A 21110-nucleotide genomic window follows, 5' to 3' on the forward strand; every position below is an offset into this window, starting at 1 on the left:
TTGGAAAATGTTAAAATATTTACCATCTCCCTGCCCAAAAAGACATATTTTTTTAAAATTCACACTACCCAATATTCTATATCGAAAAGCATACTTCTCAAAGTGTGCAAGCCCTAAAAGCAAACATTCAAACCTGAAGGACAGATATGCACTTGAAAAGATCTACCAACCTCTTAAAATCATCAGCAATATTTTCTATCTACGTACTTGAAGACATTTCCCTGGGGAAGAAAAAAAAAAAGACTTTGTCATTCTTCAAATTCCCAAAAAAGTCCATAACCCAAAAATAAAGTTTTAAAAATTAATAGGGGCTAGGTGCAGTGGCTCACGCTTGTAATCCCAGCACTTTGGGAGGCCGAGGCGGGCGGATCACGAGGTCAGGAGATAGAGACCACGGTGAAACCCCATCTCTACTAAAAATACAAAAAAATTAGCCGGGTGTGGTGGCGGGCGCCTGTAGTCCCAGCTACTCGGGACGCTAAGGCAGGAGAATGGCGTGAACCCGGGAGGCGGAGCTTGCAGTGAGCCAAGATTGCGCCACTACACTCCAGCCTGGGCGACAGAGCGAGACTCCGTCTCAAAAAAAAAAAATTAATAGGGCTGGGCGCAGTGGCTCGTGCCTACAATCCCAGCACTCTGGGAGGCTGAGGAGGACCGATTACCTGAGGTCAGGAGTTCGAGACCAGTCTGGCCAACATGGTGAAACTCATCTCTACTAAAAACACAAAATATTGGCTGGACATGGTGGCTGGCACCTGTAACCCCAGCTACTCGGGAGGCTGAATGCAGGAGAATCACTTGAACCTGGGAGGCGGAGGATGCAGTGAGCTGAGATCCCACCACTGCACTCCAGCCTGGGCAACAGAGCGAGACTCTGTCTCAAAAAAATAAATAAATAAATAAATAAATAAATAATAAAATTAATAGTAATAAAAACTTACTACCTACATGCAGTTATGTGTCTAAATGAAGAACAATAAGGCCAGGTGCGGGTGGCTCATGCCTGTAATCCTAGCACTTTGGGAGGCCCAACTGGGCGGACTGCCTGAGCTCAGGAGTTCGAGACCAGCCTGGGCAACATGGTAAAACCTCATCTCTACTAACATACAAAAAATTAGCCAGGCCTGGTGGTGTGCACCGGTAGTCCCAGCTACTCTGGAGGCTGAGGCAGGGGAATCGCTTGAACCCAGGAAGCGGAGGTTGCAGTGAGCCGAGATCACACTATTGCACTCTAGCCTGGGCAACACAGCGAGGCTCCATCTCAAAAAAAAAAAAAAAAGAATGGTATGGACGGACATACTTCTTCCTTTATACATCTGTATTTTAGTTATAATAGAATGGAGCATGTGTTTGTTTTTAATTCAAAAAGCATCAAAAAAAAAACTAAGGAAAAAGATTTTTAAAATACAGCAGTAACTGATTTGCTATGTGGAGTTTCACAAAACAGAACAAACTAATGTTTCATTTTTTCTGACAGTGCTACTGAGTTGACAATGATGGAGACATAGTATATCTTGATTTTAGCAGGTTCCTTTACATTTGTAAAATATGGGCTGAATGAAGCAGTTAAGACTTGAAAGGATGAGAAAAAGAAGCCCACACACTACAAGTCAAAGCATCTGCTGATTTTAAATTCTCATCTCTTGTTAACCTGACTCCTCTTCAACTCTGTGAATATCACTGCACACACATATACAAATTGCCAGAAAATATGCACACATACACACACCATCAACATAAAGAGGTAACTAACATCTGGCCTGGTTTTCAACAAGCAGAAAGGCCTGTTTAAGAGAAGCCTAACCTATGCTTCAACAATTGAACAATTTGTTCAAACTTATTACAATAAACATTCACCAGGAAAAGCAGGTTTCCTATCATCTTTGTAACAGACACAATAAGGATCTGCTGAAAAGCCCTGCTAAAATAATTAGGGACAGAAGTAATTTTAAACTGTTAGAACCATACCACCTATCATTTTTAGCCTGCTTTATAAAGCTGAGCTACAGAATGCTGAGGTTACAACCTGTTCATCTTTTTAAACAGTTCACAGTATTAAAAAACACTGAATTATTAAAATGTTTTACCACTAAAACTAATTTAAAAGTTAAGTAAATGTAATGTAATGGTATTTAGTGATCACAATACTATTTTAAATACAGTATAATTAAATTATTAAATTATTACTCTTGTTGGGAACAGGCCCCAAAATCTGGCCATAAACTGGCCCCAAAACTGGCTATAAACAAAACCTCTGCAGCACTGTGACATGCTCCTGATGGCCTTGACGCCCACAATAGAAGCGTAGTCAGTTTACCAGAATGAGAGCAAGGAACACCTGGACCACCCAGGGCAGAAAACCGCTTAAAGGTGTTCTTAAACCATAAACAACAGCATGAGCGATCTGTGCCTTAAGGACATGCTCCTGCTTCTTAAGGACATGCTCAAGTCTTAACTAGCTTCTGCTGCAGATAACTAGCCAGATCCATCCCTTTATTTCGGCCCATCCCTTTATTTCCCATAAGGAATACTTTTAGTTAATCTATAACCTACAGAAACAATGCTTATCACTGGCTTGCTGTCAATAAATATGTGGGGGCCGGGCGCAGTGGCTCACGCCTGTAATCCCAGCACTTTGGGAGGCCGCGGCGGGCAGATCACGAGGTCAGGAGATCGAGACCATCCTGGCTAACACGGTGAAACCCCATCTCTACTAAAGATACAAAAAAATTAGCCGGGCGTGGTGACGGGCGCCTGTAGTCCCAGCTACTCGGGAGGCTGAGGCAGGAGAATGGCGTGAACCTGGGAGGCGGAGCTTGCAGTGAGCCGAGATGGTGCCACTGAACTCCAGCCTGGGCAACAGAGCGAGACTCCGTCTCAGAAAAATAAATAAATCAATAAATAAATATGTGTGTAAATCTCTGTTGGAGGCTGTCAGCTCTGAAGGCTGTGAGACCCCTGATTTCCCACTCCACACTCCATGTTTCTGTGTGTGTGTCTTTAATTCCTCTAGCACCGCTGGGTTAGGGTCTCCCCAACTGAGCTGGTCTCAGCAACTCTGGTTACAGGAAGATGCTATTAGCCAAAATAGACATGAAAATAGTTCACAACAATGCTTCTCAAGTTATCAGTGTTAAAGAACCCATTTTCCCCCAATCTATCACAGACCAGTACTTTAGTAAAATACAATAAAAATTACTAGAAAGATGAAAATAAAACACACACACACACACACACGCACGCATACGCACGCAAAACCCAGGGATATCACTTGGATATCACAGCAGTATCAAACTACTATAATAAAAGTTTCTAAACACTCTATCTTAACCCTGTGTTTATACTGTGCAGACCAGTGTTCCCAAACCATACCTCATACTTTGAATAGCACTGGTTTACAGAATCCGTAACATTAAGCAGGTAAAGTTATTTTCCAACTGCCAAAACTGACCATTTAGACTACAGAATCAAACACTTCCTAATTTATGTCACGAAGTCTCTCAAAATACATGACCACAATAGACATGAGCTCCAAACTGTGCAGCTACCAAGCACTTATGTAACTATAAGCCCAGTGACATAAGACTGTGGCAGTAGTTGAGAAGAGCAAGAAATGAATAGTTTTCTCTGCCACTCCTTGCTGCTTCTACAGATGACAGGCATACTCCTCCACTGAGGTCAGATCACGACTCCCACAGCTCCAATTCTATTCTGAACATTGTATTTTTAAGAATGGTAAAAACAAACTTACTTCAGCAGCAGGGCCCACTTTGAATCACAACTTCTGTAAGACGGGTAAGACAGTGATTTATTTATTCAGTGAGTAAGCCCAGGTGAAACCCCAACATTCAAACCTCTCACTGATGTCTTCCATTTGTTGTCTAGTACACAGTAATTCTAGAAATCTTTATTTCTTTGCAAAAATGTAATGTTTGAGTAAAAGAAAAAAATTTTATTAAAAGCTTAAACATGAATTCTTATGAATGTACACACCAATGTGACTGACTCCCCAACCCTGTAGTCTACACAAACAGAAAAAACCAGCAGAGTGGTTGAGGGGCTGGGAACCAGAATCCAAAATAAAGTTTGAGTGCCAGTTCTGCGGCCTTAGGCAAGTTACCTTATCTACCCTACCCATACCTTCCTCCTATAAAGACAGTACCAATCTCAAGCCCTGTTGCAAAGACTAAAAAATAATCCACTCAAACTACCTAGCACACAATTACTAGTAAGTCCTCTGTAAATGTTAGCTAGTATTATAACAACTATGACAACAAACATTTCACCTCTTCTCTTTTTTCCTTTTTATGTTTTAGAATCAAGTCTGATGTCTTTTTTAATTTTTTTCTATCTTTTTTTTTTAGAATTGTCATATTTCACCTATTCTCATTCATTCATCTATCCATCTGTCCATCCAAGGAATATTTAGTGACTAAAATATGCCTAGTTACCCTTATGGCACAGACACTTGTCTCCCCAGAATGTTTTCAGCTCATTCCTCAGAGATTTTTTTCAGCCTAATAAGAGGTGAATTATAACTTATTAACCCAACTGATGCCAAACTTCCATTTTCTTTAAGATGCATCAATCAGCTGGACATACTATCTCTTATAACAACCAATACCACAAAGTTTTACAACACGATGTTTTAAATCTGCATTAAAAAGTCAAGAGTTCAATTAAATTTACTCAAAATATTCTGTATACATGTGTGTTTATGTGTAATTTTCCCTTAAAACATCATTAAAGACAAAGTACAGTCCACAAGTTTCTTAAAAGTCTGAAATAGAAAAGACAAAGCTCAAACTATACCAGTCACTGCCTAGTTGAAGAAGAGGTCAGGCAGGATGCACAATTCCTACTCAGCTTTATTACAGTTTTGTAGCTTCTGGGAGGTAAGGCCCACAGCCTGAATTTCTCACATCAATCACCGCCAAGGAACAGCTATTACTGTAGAAGATTTTTATTCTCAAAGAAACTGTAATGCTGTAAAATCTCCCTTTAGCATATTCTGCAAAGTCAGTATCTAGACTTTCATTTAATTCTGGCTTCTTTCACTGACTGATCTGTGAACTTGGCAGTTTTCTTATTTGGTTAAGCCTATATCATTTTTTCTAACACTGAACAAAGATGGTAGTTATTGCCAAAATGTAAATTCAAAAAGCAGAAAGCTGCATTAGTCTTAAATTTAACACATTTTATGGCTCAAGTGGGATAGGGTTCCATTTCATAACTGGCTGAGTCAAATAACAAATGGGATTTAAATCACTGCTGTTAAGTTTTGATGTGAAAGAAATTTAAGTAACTTCAATAGGAAAAAAAAAAAAGATTTTTTTGCTCCTGACACATATGGGATTAGTTACAATGCTCCAATACATTTAATCAATATTAACTTCTGTAATATTTCAATTTGAAAGGGCATATTTCATTGTTATTCTCTTGGATCTAATGCTCACTGATGGTCCACATTTTTAAAGTTAAATCAACTAGTAATTGTTGGGAAAAAGAGAAGATAGAGAATTTAGCCTCAAGAAATTCAAAAGAATGGTACTAATCTTATAAAAATTAGTCACATGTAAGTATAATGATTCAATCAAATTACAAATATATAATCGTAATTAAGAATTAACTGATGTTTATAAGTTTCTGCTTTACCAATTCAATATATATAACCAACCTGCAAATCTTCCCACATGTACCTGGTGGGTAATTTTTCGAAAATAGTATGAGTGATTAAAAAGCTTAGCTGGAAGAAAATTCACTTCCTTTCTCATAAAACAAACTGTTCAGAATTGTTATGAACTATCTACCTTCTAACACATTCGAAGTTTATCACATTCAAGTTTATTACATTCAGGAGCACTGGCCACTGCTTAACTAGAAGGCAGGACTTCAGGTGATTTGGGGGCACTCTCATTATAATTTGTTTCTGCCTCCTTGCTAAGGTAAGTGCAGAAGGAAACATGTATAAAGCAACTATGATTGCCTCTGGGAAGAGGGTGGCTGGAAGACAGGGATGACAGTGAGAGTTTCTTTTCACTATATACTTTTACCTTGTCTTTGATTTGTGTGCCATATGCATGTATTACCCAGTGTAATGGTTGTGTTTAAACAGGCTTAATAAATTAAAAGAGTTCCCATTTTCCTGTATAAAAAGCGCACCACAGTAAGTCCACAAGGTGGTTATTCATCTTCTTTCTGGTCAAGAGGTCCTTTAGAATGAAACCGAAGCTGATGCATTTCTGTGTAAAATGTAAAATGGGAGTTTTCTTCTCTCCAAAAGGAAATACTTTTTATTTGGTTTTAAAGGCTACCAGCAACCCACACTTGAAAACACCATCTACAAGCCCTCGTTTGGAGGATGAAAACAAAAGGTGGCAGGCAAGGCCAGGTGGTGGTGGCGGCTCACACCTGTAATACTAGTGCTTTAGGCCAAGGCAGGAGGATCACCTTAAGGCCAGGAGTTCAAAACCAGCCTGGTCAATATAGAGAGGCCCCATCTCTACAAAAGAAAAATAAAAAAATTAGCTGGGCAAGGTTGCACACACCTATAGTCCCAGCTACTAGAAGGCTGAGGAGGAGGATCACTCAAGCCCAGGAGTGTGAAGCTGTGGTGTGCCATGACTGCACCACTACACTCCAGCCTGGGCAACAGAGCGAGATCCTGTCTCAAAAAATAATAATAGGCCAGGCACGGTGGCTCATGCCTATAATCTCAGCACTTTGGGAGGCTGAGGCAGGCGGATCACTTGAGCCCAGGAGTTCAAGACTAGCCTGGCCAACATGGCGAAACCCCATCTCTACTAAAAATACAAAACAAAAACAAAAATTAGCTAGGTGTGGTAACATGCACCTATGGTCCCAGCTACTAGGGAAGCTAAGGTGGCAGGATCGCTTGAGCCCCAGAGGTGGAGGGTACAGTGAGCCAAGATCGCACCACTGCACTCCAGCCTGGGCGACAGAGCAGTACCCTGTCTCAAAAATACATACATATATATATATATGTGTATATATATATATATATATACACACACACACACACACACACACATACACACACACATACACACACACATGCACACACACACACATATATAAATAATAAGTTGGGGAAATAATGTTTGATTTTATTTTGTGTGTAATAGTGATTTTCCAAAGGGTTGAGTTTTAGGACTACAGCTGTCCATTGAGAAGATAACTTACTCAGCAGCACGGTCCAAGTACAAAATAAAGTCTGTAAGACCAGTTATATAGGCTTTGGTGATAGTTGAGAAAGAGTGCAAGAACTGAACAGTACAGACAATGTAGTTATAAACTCAAAGAACTAAGTAAGTGATCTTAGGAAAAACCTCAAGAAATAGTCAAAGACGATACCAGAAGTCTGCATGACTTGGGTAGACAGTGGTATCATTAATGGACAGGAAATAAAATTAGATGGCGACAGGGAGAGGTGGAAATATAGAAAGTATTAAAAAAAAAACTCATAGTATGCCTCAAGATACAACAAACATCTGTGGCACTTAAGTACCAGTTCAGGTACTATTTTGGAGGCAAAGAAAATCTTAAAATTTTATGACAAAATGCAGCTGATGTTTAAAGTGTCAAAGACTCAAAGGCTTAAACATATATATATTAAGTTAATACTGAGTTATCACTGTTTTTCCTGAATCCAATTTTTTTCTTATATGCTTGAGCATGGTACCAACATTGACAAGAATATGGCATACTACTCCAGCATATTTAAGTATCCACTTCAGCCCTTTCAGTTTTGATGAAACAAGTACAGTTTGTCATCAAACAGCTAAGTAAATTACACTACACTTTGCTATTAAACCTAATCTTTACTGGATATAACCATTTTAAAGAATGATCTACCTACCAGTAGTAGTTTACAAAAAACAAAGCCATATTCTCTTTGAGATATTATCTAAAACCTTGCCAAATAAAATAACATCCAAGTACCATAAACTAAATATTTTACCAAAAACCTTATAAACTAATTTTGAAAAGAAAGCAAATGCAACCAAGTTTTCTGTAAGTGCTAAAATTAGGAGTTTTTATCTAAGAAACGACCTATGGAAGACTTGATGAAGTAAAAGTAAGAAAATCTAAACACAAAAATAAGAACTTGCAAAGATTCTTTTCAAACTTCATGCTTTGTAGAGGCTTTTTTCTCCAAGGTATGGGCTAGGACTGAGCTGCAAGTCCAGAGCATTGCTGCCAAGACTTAAAATACCTGGAGTTGCTCAGCCAAACCAATGAAGTCCGAGATATTGAACTAAAGATCCAAATTTATCATATACAGAAACCAGTTGAAGCAAAAGGTGACAAGAAGGCAAAAGATAAAAAATGCTTATTGTACACCCACACCTTTTAATGTTAAATAGATATTTGAGGCATTAACCACATAAATCCAGGCCAGATTTGCTGTAACAACTAAAGTTAAAATATTTTGATCATATTCCATTTACTTGGGAAACCATCCAGTTTGGAATCCAATAGTAACTATTACCAACTATTAAAATCAATATCTATTACTAAAAATCATATCAACAATGTAAGAAATTACCCATTCAGGTTCTCTTTATTACAGTAGGAAGGCCATTCACTATCTTCATATCAAACTCAGGCCTAGAGATCATAACTGATTAAGTCATCTCCTCCATGAGAAGTCCTGTGTATGCTGCCTTAAATAATACCCAAGACGACAGCTACAAGAAACAAACGATAGATTGTCATCACTAGCATATATGTCACAAACACAGTAAGCACTGTCAAAAAGCAAGTGGCAATGAATTTCAACAAGTTGTATAACCTTAAGAGAAAGAACCAGTGGCCTAGGATGTTTGCAGGTTTATCCAAATCTTGGGAGGAACATAAAAACGCAAAAGTCTGGCCCAGTGTGGTGGCTTGTCCCTATAATCTCAGCACTTTGGGAGGCCAGGGCGGGTGGATCGCTTGAGGCCAGGAGTTCAAGACCAGTTTGGCCAACGTGGCAACACCCCATCTCTACTAAAAATACAAAAACTAGCCAGGCATGGTGGCACACAGCTACTCGGGAGGCTGAGGCACAAGAATCGCTTGAACCTGGGAGGTAGAGATCGCAGCAAGCTGAGATCGGGCCATTGCACTCCAGCCTAGTCAACAGAGCAAGACTGTGTCTCAAAGAAAAAAAGAAAAGGAAAAGTCAGAGGGACTTAGAATTACCACCCACCTAATGTAGGTAAATTACCTTACTTAGGAACCCCTACCAGTACTCTTCCCAATGCTCCTTAATATACTGATTTTCTTTACTATTGATCCCCAGCATCTTAATATGTGAACTCAGCAGTTTAAGGTTGCATTTTTCCGAACTTGAGAATATTTACTAAATTGACTTCTTATAGCTACACATCTTCTACAGTATGACTGATTATCAAACATAAAGATTCTAATATATGTTTTCTCATACATTTTAAAGTTAGAAGTCTGTAAGACACCTGAGTTCTGAAAAACATACTTCCCAATGCTCAAACAAGAAGCACTAGATTAACCATTCTGTACACACCTTAACTTCTATTTTCTCCATCTGGACATTAATCAAATGACAACCTATTTGCGCCCACGTCTCCTCATTGATAAAACAGGGATAATGATGGTTCTTATATCAGAGTTGTTGTATTGCTTCAATGCCATAATAAATACACAATACTTAAAACAGTACCTGTCACACAACACATAACAACTACTGGGGTCTTAAAGTACATGAAGCTGCTATAAAATGTAAAAGAAAATGAGTCAAGGATGGCTAGATGTGATCTGAATTCAAGCTCCAGGATATATTCACTTTATGTCTTTGAAAAGCCACTCAGCTTCTTGGAGTGGGAAAATCACATGTATAATCCAGATAATACTAGTCCGCCCAGTTCGTGGAGCTACCAAGATATAATAATGTATGCTAAATGATTTTTCTATTAAAAAGTTACTATTTGTAAGCAATAACATCTTACTTGCCTAAGCAAAAAATATAACTAAGCAATCAAAATGTCAGACTGCGTAATGAATTTAATCCTCACTCACAAAATACTCAGGTTACAGATAATCCTGCATAACTGATTTTTCACTCTCAGCAAATAAAAACCTGAAAAGCAAGGGGATAAGAAACAGATAAATTTAACAACCAAAAAAAGGCACCAACTAGAAACATAAACTACTCAAGGCACCTAAAATTCAATGACAGGGGACATCTATTATAGAAATAACAGACTACTCGAAGGGATTTCTTGACAGATCTACTGTCTTGTCTGGTTCAATAACATGGTTTTTCTTTTTTTTTTTTTTTTTTTTTTGAGACAGAGTCTCTGTCTGTCGTCCAGGCTGGAGTGCAGTGGTGTGATCTTGGCTCACTACAACCTCTGCCTCCCGGGTTCAAGCAATTCTCCTGCCTCAGCCTCCCGAGTAACTGGGATTACAGGCATCTGCCATCATGCCCGGCTAATTCCTTTTGTATTTTTAGTAGAGATGGGGTTTCACAATGTTGGCCAGGTTGGTCTCGAACTCCTGACCTCAGGTGACCCGCCCACCACAGCTTCCCAAAGTGCTGGGATTACAGGCGGGGCCTGGCACAATAACATGTTCTTAATGATAATACTATGCTATCAAAACACAGTTAGATTGTGTTCAATATTCTCTGACTAAAGCAGCAGAAAATTATGTATTACACTTCAAAAAGACATATAATTAAAATAGCTAAAATGTGCAAGTTTTGGCGTTTGAAAGGATTTCAAATTATCTGACTGAGAAAATTATCTCACATGTGAAACAACTTAGGTATGCACCACTCAAGTCAGAAAACTTAAAGAAGAGGCAAAGGGAGGCTGGGTGTGGTGGCTTGCGCCTGTAATCCCAGCACTTTGGGAGGCCGAGGTGGGCGGATCACGAGGTCAGGAGATCGAGACCACCCTGGCTAACGCGGTGAAACCTTGTCTCTACTAAAAATACAAAAAATTAGCCGGGCGTAGTGGCGGGCGCCTGTAGTCCCAGCTACTCGGGAGGCTGAGGCAGGAGAATGGTGTGAATCCGGGAGGCGGAGCTTGCAGTGAGCCGAGATCGTGCCACTGCACTCCAGCCTGGGTGACAAAGCGAGACTCCATCTCAAAAAAAAAAAAAAAAAAAAGAGGCAAAGGGTCATATAATTTTCATATAATTTTTTTGCTATTAAAACATTAAAAGGCCAAACTATATTCTACTTCAGACCAGGATCTCAGACAAGAGCTTCCATTTCAATGGACTTTAAGCAAGCTGTTGTCTAGTCTCTTTAAATTCATAAGAGTATCACAAAAAATCTACAGTGACACATGTGATAGCCTGGCACTACAAATTCGAAGTATTCAACTCAGGTCACAAAGCATTCCCACCAGCCCGCTGCGGTGGCTCACGCCTGTAATCCCAACATTTTGGGAGGCCAAGGTGGGTGGGTCACCTGAGGCCAGGAGGTCGAGACCAGCCTGACCAACATGGCAAAACACCGTCTCTACTATAAATACAAAAAATTAGCCAGGTGTGGTGGCACATGCCTGTAATCCCAGCTACCTGGGAGGCTGAGACACAAGAATCGCTTGAACCTGGGAGGCAGAGGATGCAGTGAGCCAAGATCACGCCACTGCACTCCAGCCTGGGCAACAAGAGCAAAACTCTGTCTCAAAAAAAAAAAAAAAAAAAAAAGTACTTCCACCAAAGTTTTTCCATTAGATTTGAATAATCATCAGGTAGGTAAGGTAATGATAACATTTATCCCCAAAGCTGTTGTGAGGATCACAATATCTAAAGTTTAACACAAAATTTAACCAAACAACACAAAATTTAACCTAACATCCCTGTATAGGGTCTTATAATAGGTGCTCAATTAACATTAGTGATTTTTCAAACAGATAAGAAATCGACAAGTAAAAAGATGGAGAAATATGAACAAGCCCAGAAAGCTAACTAGCTTATCCTCAACTGTGTGCTCTTTTCTCACCAACACTCAAGCATTTACTAACCCAGTTTCTTCATGATTGATTTTCAAGAAAATTTCCACACAACAGGAGTATATTCATTCATTCACAACATCTGAGTGCCTCCTATACACGAGGTACTGTTCTAGACACTTAGAAATACTGCAGTGAACAAACCTGACATGGGTGCCACTCTCAGGAAGCTGATATTCCAGTGTGAAGAAATAAGCAACAAGTAAAAAGAGTTTCAGACAGAAACAAGGACCAAACTGGATACCAAAATTCGCAGATGCTCAAGTCCTTTATATAAAACGGTGTAGCATTAGTTATTGCATATAACCTAGGCACATCTTCCTATATATCATCCCTAGATTGCATATAACATTTAATACAATGTAAATGCCATGTAAATAATTATTATACTGTATTGGTTTTCATTTGTATTTTTAATAGTTTTTTTCCTAGTATTTCTGATCCATGGTTGGTTGAATCCATGGATGAGATTGCTGGATTCAGAACCCACAGATATAGAGAGCTGACTGTATATGTAACTCATACTTTTCTATTTATTAATAACATACTCTACCTTACTTACAAAACCAGGGGAATAAGGTATCTAGTAAGATAAAGGGGAAAACAAAATTTAAAAGGTAAGAAATTTCAATAGCAATAGGTTTCAAGCACTGAATTATGGAGGAGACAAATGTTTCACACTTTCGCCTTCAAAAGGGTTATCATCTCAATGAGAAGGGGAAAATATATTAACAGTAAATCACTAACAGTATGGATCGCATACCAAGGTGAGTGATACAAGCTGTCATTAAAAAAGCTCAGAGAAAGGAAGAGAGCAATGCTTCTTCTCAAACATTAATATGCTATAAATCACCTGACTGTGTAGGTCAGGAGAGGGGCCTGAGATTCTGTGATACTGTATGTCTGCATTTCTAAGAAACTCAAGTGTAGCCAGCATTGCTCATCTTATGGTCATGGATCATACTTTGAATAGCAAGAGTCTAATGAACATAAGAAAGTACAATTCAAATGTTCTCGGGAACAAAGTGGGTTCAACATGAAAAGTTTAACGGGAAGAATTAGCTTGATCTTGTCTAGGAACAATGAGACCACCTGACAGAATGAACACCCATTCTTTTGTTTCTTTATTTTTGTTTTTTGTTTTTTTTTTCTTTTAACTCATCTGTATTTGTTACAACTTTAAGCAGAATGTGACTCGGGCACTACATTTCCATCCACAAGACTAGCTCTGAGTTATTTTTGAACAGCTTTACGACATGCTTAGGTAGGCTTATAACTTTACTCCTCCAAATGATACTTTTCTTTGGAAAATGAGCCCTGTGGAGAGTTCCTTCTATCAAGTTCTTTCAGTTTAACCATTCTCCCATTTCACAAGGAAGTACCAAGCACTGACTCCTGCAAGGTACACGATAAGAGACACACTGACAAGTCTATTGGAATGGACAATTAAAAGATTATTGAGAGAGAGTGTTTCAACTTAGTGGACTCACAAAAATGGGTATCTAGCCATACTAAAGATAAAAGACATGTGAAGCAATGGGGCTCCTCATAAATTGCTAGGACAAATGTGAAATGGTACAAATACTTAGGAAAATAATTTAACATTATGGTACTTAGTATAACTGTCCAGGAGCACCCCCAAGTCCTACCAATCATGGTGTGAGACAGACATATCAAGACTCAAAACATAGGAGAATATAAACTATGATTTAATTCATATTTATTCATACAGACAGGTGAAAATAATCAAATTGTTTAATACTCCATGTGGTGAAGCTACAAAAGAATCATTAAAACAAAGCTCACCAACAGTGATTCACATAGGGGGAGAAGGGATTGAAGAAAGGCATGAAAAAGGGGAAGGGGCTTCAAAGATACTTGTAATGTTCTGTTTCTCAAGTTGAATAGTGGGTAACTGGATGTTTAGACACTATCTTCCATGTATGACATTCTGATATGCTTTACAGTTCTTTGCTGATGTTATCAATAATCTTTAAAAAGTAATAATAATTCAGGGAGTTTGTGGTGGCAGATTCTAACACTAATAGAGTTTCAGAAAGTATGAAAGACTACAAATATAAAATAGTTCTTTAACCATTAACTTAAAGAGGAAAAAAAGCCAGGGCAAAAAAATGGAACACAGGGAGCTAAAAGAGACAATGCTGAAAATTTTAATATGGGAAAGTCCTGATGATGTTTATGTGCTAAGGGAACATACAGTTGACCCTTAAACAATATGGGCTTGAACTGCACAGGTTCAGGGATGTGAATCTTGCATACAGGAAAGGCCAACTTTTCCTAAACATGAGTTCTGCAAGGATCCATAGGGCCAACTGTAGGACTTCAGTATGCCTGGATTTTGAATACACAGGGGTCCTGGTTTCCCTGTGGATATTGAGGGACTGCTACATTACAGATACAGAGGAAATTGATGAAATAGGTCTAAAGGTAGGAAAGGAAGGGTTCAATTATGGAGGAGAATACAAGAAAAATTGGTCTTGGCCACTATCAACGTGCCAGGAAGGAATAAATGTGTTAAAACATCAGGCTAAACATGGGATGAGATTAATCTCTGGGTTCATCTACATCTATATATGGCTGAGAATTGTCGTGAGAGTCGGGACTGGGTTCTACCTTGCTCACCTATATAATATGTAGGTTACTGCAATATACCCCAGCATGTAGCAGGGCTAGACCTGGCATATGGTCGGCAATCAATAAATATTTGTTAAATGGATGAAGAACAGAATGCATCTGGAGTATACAGATTCAAATTAAACTATATGGAGAATTTTTTAAAAACAGAGTAAGTTGATTAAGTCACATTTTTTATTCAATATGTGATGATGAAAGAGAGGAATTTCAAAAAGAACTTCATGAACAAAAGTAAAGTCATGCTTACTGCTTGAATAAGGATGTGAATCTAGGTCTGTCTTTAGCACGACTTACTTTTTTCATTTTTTTTTTTTTCTTTTTGAGATGGAGTCTCTCGCTCTGTCGCCCAAGCTGGAGTGCAGTGGCGCGATCTCGGCTCACTGCAAGCTCCGCCTCCCCGGTTCATGCCATTCTCCTGCCTCAGCCTCCCGAGTAGCTGGAACTACAGGCGCCCACCACCATGCCCAGCTAATTTTTTGTATTTTTAGTAGAGACAGGGTTTCACCATGTTAGCCAGGACGGTCTTGATCTCCTGACCTCGTGATCCGCCTGCCTTGGCCTCCCAAAGTGCTGGGATTACAGGCGTCAGCCACCGCACCTGGCCTTTAGCATGAGTTATTAAGAAAAAACCAACTAGTCTGAGTGGCTGGAATGTACAGTTCCTACAAAGCTTGGAAAGAAAGGAAATAAACCTGAACATAAATGCAAGAAACATGGACAACATTTTGGTGGGCCTTAAATTCAATGGAAAGTCACTGAAAACATTGAAGAAGTTAAAATCTGAATGTTCACATTAAATAAATGTTTTAATAAAAGCATGAATGGCAGACTGAAGAGGGCAGGGGAAAACAATATTAAAATAACCTATATAAGATATTAGAACATAAATTAGGAGTAGTATAAATAATAAAATGGAGTACATACTCATTTATCCTACTCTGTGAATTAACAGGTTCAGCATTGGAGATAAAACAGGTGAAAAAGCATAGTCCCTGCCCTGAGTAGCATACATTCTGATGAGGAAAACAAAGAAGAAAACAAACAAGATAGTTACAGGCTGTGGAAAATTAGAAAGAAATATAGGGTGCTGTGTTGGAAAGTAAGGAGAAGAACAAGTCTATAATTCTATTTTGTGCATGTTAAATAATAGATGCCTATGAGATATCCGAACAGTGACGTCAAACAGGCAATGGGTATTCAAGAGAGGCACTCAAGAGCCATTACTGGCAGAAATATAAATCTAGGACTTATTAGAATATAAATATTTAAAGCCGTGAGCACAGATAAGAATACTTTAAAGAATACTACTATAATTAGTACAAATAAAGCAGCAGCAAAGCTTAAATGGTGACTTTTTCTGTCCCAGAAATTGTTCTAGTTATTGACATATATTCAGTCCATTTAAAGTCTCAAAACAATTCAGATGAGGAAAATGAGGCACAAAGACTTGCCCAATGTCATGCAGCGAATTTCAGAGCTGGGATTCAAATCCAAGCAGTCTGGCTCCAGAGCATGTACTTTTATCAACTTTGTTACACTACCTATGTCAAGCAGAGACTAAAAGAAAAGCCAAAACCTAAACCATGAGGCACTCCAATATGCACAGATGGAGAAGAAACATAAAAGGTGAGGAGTAAATGGCCTAAAAGGAAGGATAGTGATTGACTGGGGTCACACACCAATAAGAACCCTCAGGATTCAGGTATGGAAGTAAAAGAAAGAAACCATAAACCATTAAAATTGATAGGGATAGTGGCAATCATTTTGTGGATGAGAAAATGTACCTTTGGAGTAAAACAATCATAGAAGTGTTGTTAGTTACTGGTGGATGCAGACTGGAATGCATGTCTCCTGATTACCAGTTCAGTGCTCTTTCTACAATTCCAATCTACATTAGCAAAGTTAGCATTCAAAATGATTTGAGAAACATTAATAAGGATGAGAGTGGCAAAGACACAGTAATCTGAGTGTTTATGACAACACAGCTATGATATTAAACACTTTAAATACCTTGGAATTTCATTCTCACAACCCTTATGAGTTACTACTTTCTCATCATCCCCATTTTACAAAGGATGAACCTGAGGCCTAGAAAATTTAATAACTTCCCTAATGTCATGCTTACTGCTGGAATAAGGATCTGAATCCAAGTCTGTCTTCAAAATTGTCTTGGCTAGTATGTAATATTGCTTTCCTAAGAGTAACACTGTTCATCAAGACAGAAATGAAGAAAGAAAGAAAGAAAAGAGAAGAGTTTAAGAAAGGAGTTTTTTTAAATTGTATCTGGGCAAACGTGGGTATACCTGTATGACATCCATGTGGAGACAGTATTCAAGATGGATGATTCTTGGTTACTCCGTGTGCAATAATCCATTAACAAAATTTAGAGTAACCACTATTCCCTGTATCAACAATGTAAAAGGCATAAAGAACATACCATTTAAATGTTCCCTACATGATTTATGGTAACTGGAAAACATTCACAATTAAAATATGAGCAACCAAGATAAAAGAACCTTGCAACTGCAATATAATCTAGCTGCCTAAAATTATATAAATGACAGAAAGGCAGATGTCCAAAAAGGGGGAAAGTTGTTAGGAATTTATTTTGTTAATATCTACCCAACCGGTGGAGAACAAAAGCACAGAGGTACCCACTACTGTGAATAACAGATAATTCACTAAGTTCGTCAAGAATCCGGATATAAATAACTCTCAAGTAAAATAATCCTTTACCTGCTATTATTATGATTGATTTTGGAGTCACTGGTAAGCTTCTGATTTTTTATTCAAATTCCAAGGTGCTTTGGTAATCAAAAAGGGTCTTTTTGGTGGTAGATATGAGTGTTTTCACCACTGAAAAGGTATGTCTTCCACAGTAAATGAGTAAATCAACATTTACATGTATATAAACCAATCTCCTGTGAGAAGGACTAATTGGTTCCTTAGCATTAATCAATTCTGAGAGAGCTGATAAAAAATAGTAATTTGTGAGTCCAAAAAATTGAGAACCAGTCTCTTGACCTTCCTAAGCACCACTGCCTATTTGTGAAACCTGAAGTGATCCAGTCCATCTCCACCTGCAGGTCTCTTTTTAATTCAACAATCCCTCTTAAAGCTGCCAGGACATTGTTACTGAAGTGCTTTTATCACTGCCCTGTGTTTGACAGTATTTGGCACTTAACAGAATGTCCTAAAATATTTGCTAAATAAATGATCTCCAAATAGATTTATGCCACCGACCTGTTGCCTTTTTCAACTCTGGAAACTAAGTGACTCAAAGAGTGCTGCTGTGACATAGCAAATTTAATAAGAAATATGTTTCTAAGAAATAAACATTTCCCAAGTGCATAAGTGGTACTTATTTTAACAAGTGTAATCTAAGTCCACCCACTAACTTTAGAGATTTGCAGTCTCTAAAGATACGTCATTTATTCCTGAACACACATCTGCCTCCCATGAGCCAGGGAAAGCCACAGTGGCAGTACACAGGCCAGACAGAACTCCATTTTCTTTTCCTTTTTTTTTTTTTTGAGACAGAGTCTCATTCTACTGCCCAGGCTGGAGTGCAGTGGCACAATCTCGGCTCACTGCAACCTCCGCCTCCCAAGTTCAAGCGATTCTCCCACCTCAACCTCCTGAGTAGCTGGGATTACAGGCGCGTGCCAACACGCCCGGCTAATTTTGTATTTTTAGTACAGACGGGATTTCACCATGTTGGTCAGGCTGGTCTCGAACTCCTGACCTCCTGATCTGCCTGCCTCAGCCTCCCAAAGTGCTGGGATTATAGCCGTGAGCCACCACGCCCAGCCTGCATTTTCAAAGTATTACACAAGTGACATTTAGAACAAAACATTCCAAAGTTAATCTCTTGCCTGCATCTTTCAAACTCTGCTAACCACAGACATTAAACTCATAATAATAAACATAACTAACATGGCCGGGCGCAGTGGCTCACGCTTGTAATCCCAGCACTTTGGGAGGCCGAGGCGGGCGGATCACGAGGTCAGGAGATCGAGACCACGATGAAACCCCGTCTCTACTAAAAATACAAAAAAAAAAAAAAATTAGCCGGGCGTGGTGGCGGGCGCCTGTAGTCCCAGCTACTCGGAGAGGCTGAGGCAGGAGAATGGTGTGAACCCGGGAGGCGGAGCTTGCATTGAGCCGAGATTGCGCCACTGCACTCTAGTCTGGGCGACAGAGCGAGACTCCGTCTCAAAAAAAAAAAAAAAAAAAAATCATAACCAACATTAAGTGATTACACTGTACTACAGGTCACCACATAAATTTTTTCACTTAATCCAAACAACTCTATGATATAGATACTTCTCATTCCCACTTGACAGATGAGGAAAGCAAAGCCTGGAAAGGCTAACTTGCCTAAAGTCACAGAGCTGGTTAAGTGGAAGAGCCTAGAATACTAAATGAGCTCTTAACCACCAGGCTACACTTTTGTATCCAGTTTAACTAAGTCAGTTCAACAGATTCAATTATATGCTGGGTTTAAATTATCAGCAGTTTCCACTTAAAAATACCCCCTTGCAATTACAATTTTCACATGAATTTAAAAGTACTTTCTTATTACAAATATCTAAGATCTGCATTAATAGGAAATAACCTTTAAAAAAATCAAAGGAAGAGAGGATGCTTTTTAAAAAGAGAGGCAGGAAGGATACTTTTAAAACTAGAACGTCATATAAATGCATTTTGCTTCGAAACAACGGAAATAAAATTTCTCATTCTAGATTTTCCTTTTCCCAGCTAAGTCCATTTCCTTATCAAGAATTTCCTTGCATGTCCTAGTTCAAGAACCTTAACTACTAAATACATTTAAGGCCCTTCTCTTTGATATTCTTTTATGTTTTTCAGAACGAACACTACAAAACAGTCTATTCTAAATTATACGGTTTCAGATAAAGCGCCGAAGTACAGGCTCAAAAGAGTGGCTACAAAGTACATCTCCACTTGGGACGTTATAGATGTCAGATCCCAGCAGGGAAGCAGTGGAGTTTCCTTACTCTCTCCTTCCCAGAGCCCTACTAGGTCCCTAAATCCTTCTCGACCTTCGTTAGCTGCTGGTCTCCAGAAGTCTTTCTCCAAATGCCGCCACCGGTCATCTCAAAACAAGACCCCAGGAAACTGTCACTCACACCCCTATTCTCAGTCCCCTTCCTGAAGCCCCAACTGTCCCGTTAGAAGACAAGAGAAGGTTGTCGCGTCTCCTGAACAAAAAGTGAAGATGAAAGAGAAAGGTACTAGGGAAACACTTTGGCCCAGCCACACCAAGCCCGAGGGGAAGAATGCTAGAAAGTACGTCTGGTGGGACGGGTCTGGGAACTGCGCTCCGCACGTGGGCCAGAGGAAACGAAACAGCACTCACAAGGCCATCTATCTGCACTTGCTTCACGGCTGAATCTCCGGAGCCGCCTTTGCCTTTGCCTTTCCCTGCTGAGCCGGCAGTGGAGCTGGAAGAGGTGGCAGTAGAGCCGGTACCTTCCTTGCGGGACGCCATCTTTCCAAGCAGACAGGAAGAAAGAGAAACGTGAGTTACCGGAAGCGGAACTACAAGTCTCGCGTGACGTCACTCGCAGGCCGGCGTTCGAGGGGCGGAGATGGAAGGAGAAGCCAAAATTGGGTCCTGCCTCCCTTCTGTTTCCCAGTTTTACCTTCTTTCCAGGCGGTGTCCTTTGCGCACGCCTACTGTACATTTTCGACCTCTTTCCAATGGAATGATCTAAGATGAAAGTAAACTTTTTAGATGTTTAATCATTCACCATTAGGCAAACCGTCATAATAGCATTAGTTCGCATTATTTCTGTAGTGTCTCTTATGTAAAAATGCTTTCATTTCAGATGTTGCAATGAAGTGCTATACTAACTCGCATTATGCATATTAGAAAACTGAGAAGTGATTTGTCCGACATTATTCTGTTAATTAGCGGTGAGCCAGTATTGCACAGCTTGTTTTACGTTATTTTAGATAGCTGCTTGTAACCACTTAGATTACACAGAAATTAAAACATAGAAACTTTTATCAGAATTACCAGAAATAGTAGCCTTTTGCTATTAGCTTCTTGTAGAGATTTACCTGAGTAAAGTACCAAAGAAGTTATTTGAGGTATTGTTGAGGGATAATACAGAATATATTTTCTGAAAATCACGCTGATTTATGACACATTACTCTGAAATACACATCTCAAGTCCTTAAAAGAGTATATGACAACTGTAAGAAGCCATTTTAGATAAGTAATTTAAAACATTCTTTTCTACTTCCAAATGACTTTTTTCCTATACCTTATTTTTGAAATGTTTATTCAATCAGTATGTATACAGAACTGATGAAATAGTTAAATCAATAAACGGCATATCCTGCCCTGAAGTTTTTTGTTGTTTTGTCATTGGGATCTGGTGTTATGTTTCAATCTGGGAGGAGAAATAGTTACATGTT

The 21110-nt window shown here is 39.0% G+C and overlaps 1 protein-coding gene across 1 annotated transcript in view; it reads right to left on the bottom strand.

Annotated features, from left to right (window-relative positions):
* Positions 1–20201, bottom strand: part of EIF3H (eukaryotic translation initiation factor 3 subunit H) — a 111848-nt gene extending 91647 nt beyond the window's left edge. Inside the window, exon 1 of the mRNA XM_032760301.2 lies at positions 20044–20201. Within this exon, the coding sequence (XP_032616192.2) occupies positions 20044–20175 (132 nt within the window). The 5' untranslated portion in view covers positions 20176–20201. The remainder of the gene's footprint in view (positions 1–20043) is intronic.
* Positions 20202–21110: the final 909 nt, after the last annotated feature.

This window comes from Hylobates moloch, unplaced genomic scaffold (assembly GCF_009828535.3).
Source record: "Hylobates moloch isolate HMO894 unplaced genomic scaffold, HMol_V3 SCAFFOLD_9, whole genome shotgun sequence".
NCBI lineage: Eukaryota > Metazoa > Chordata > Mammalia > Primates > Hylobatidae > Hylobates > Hylobates moloch.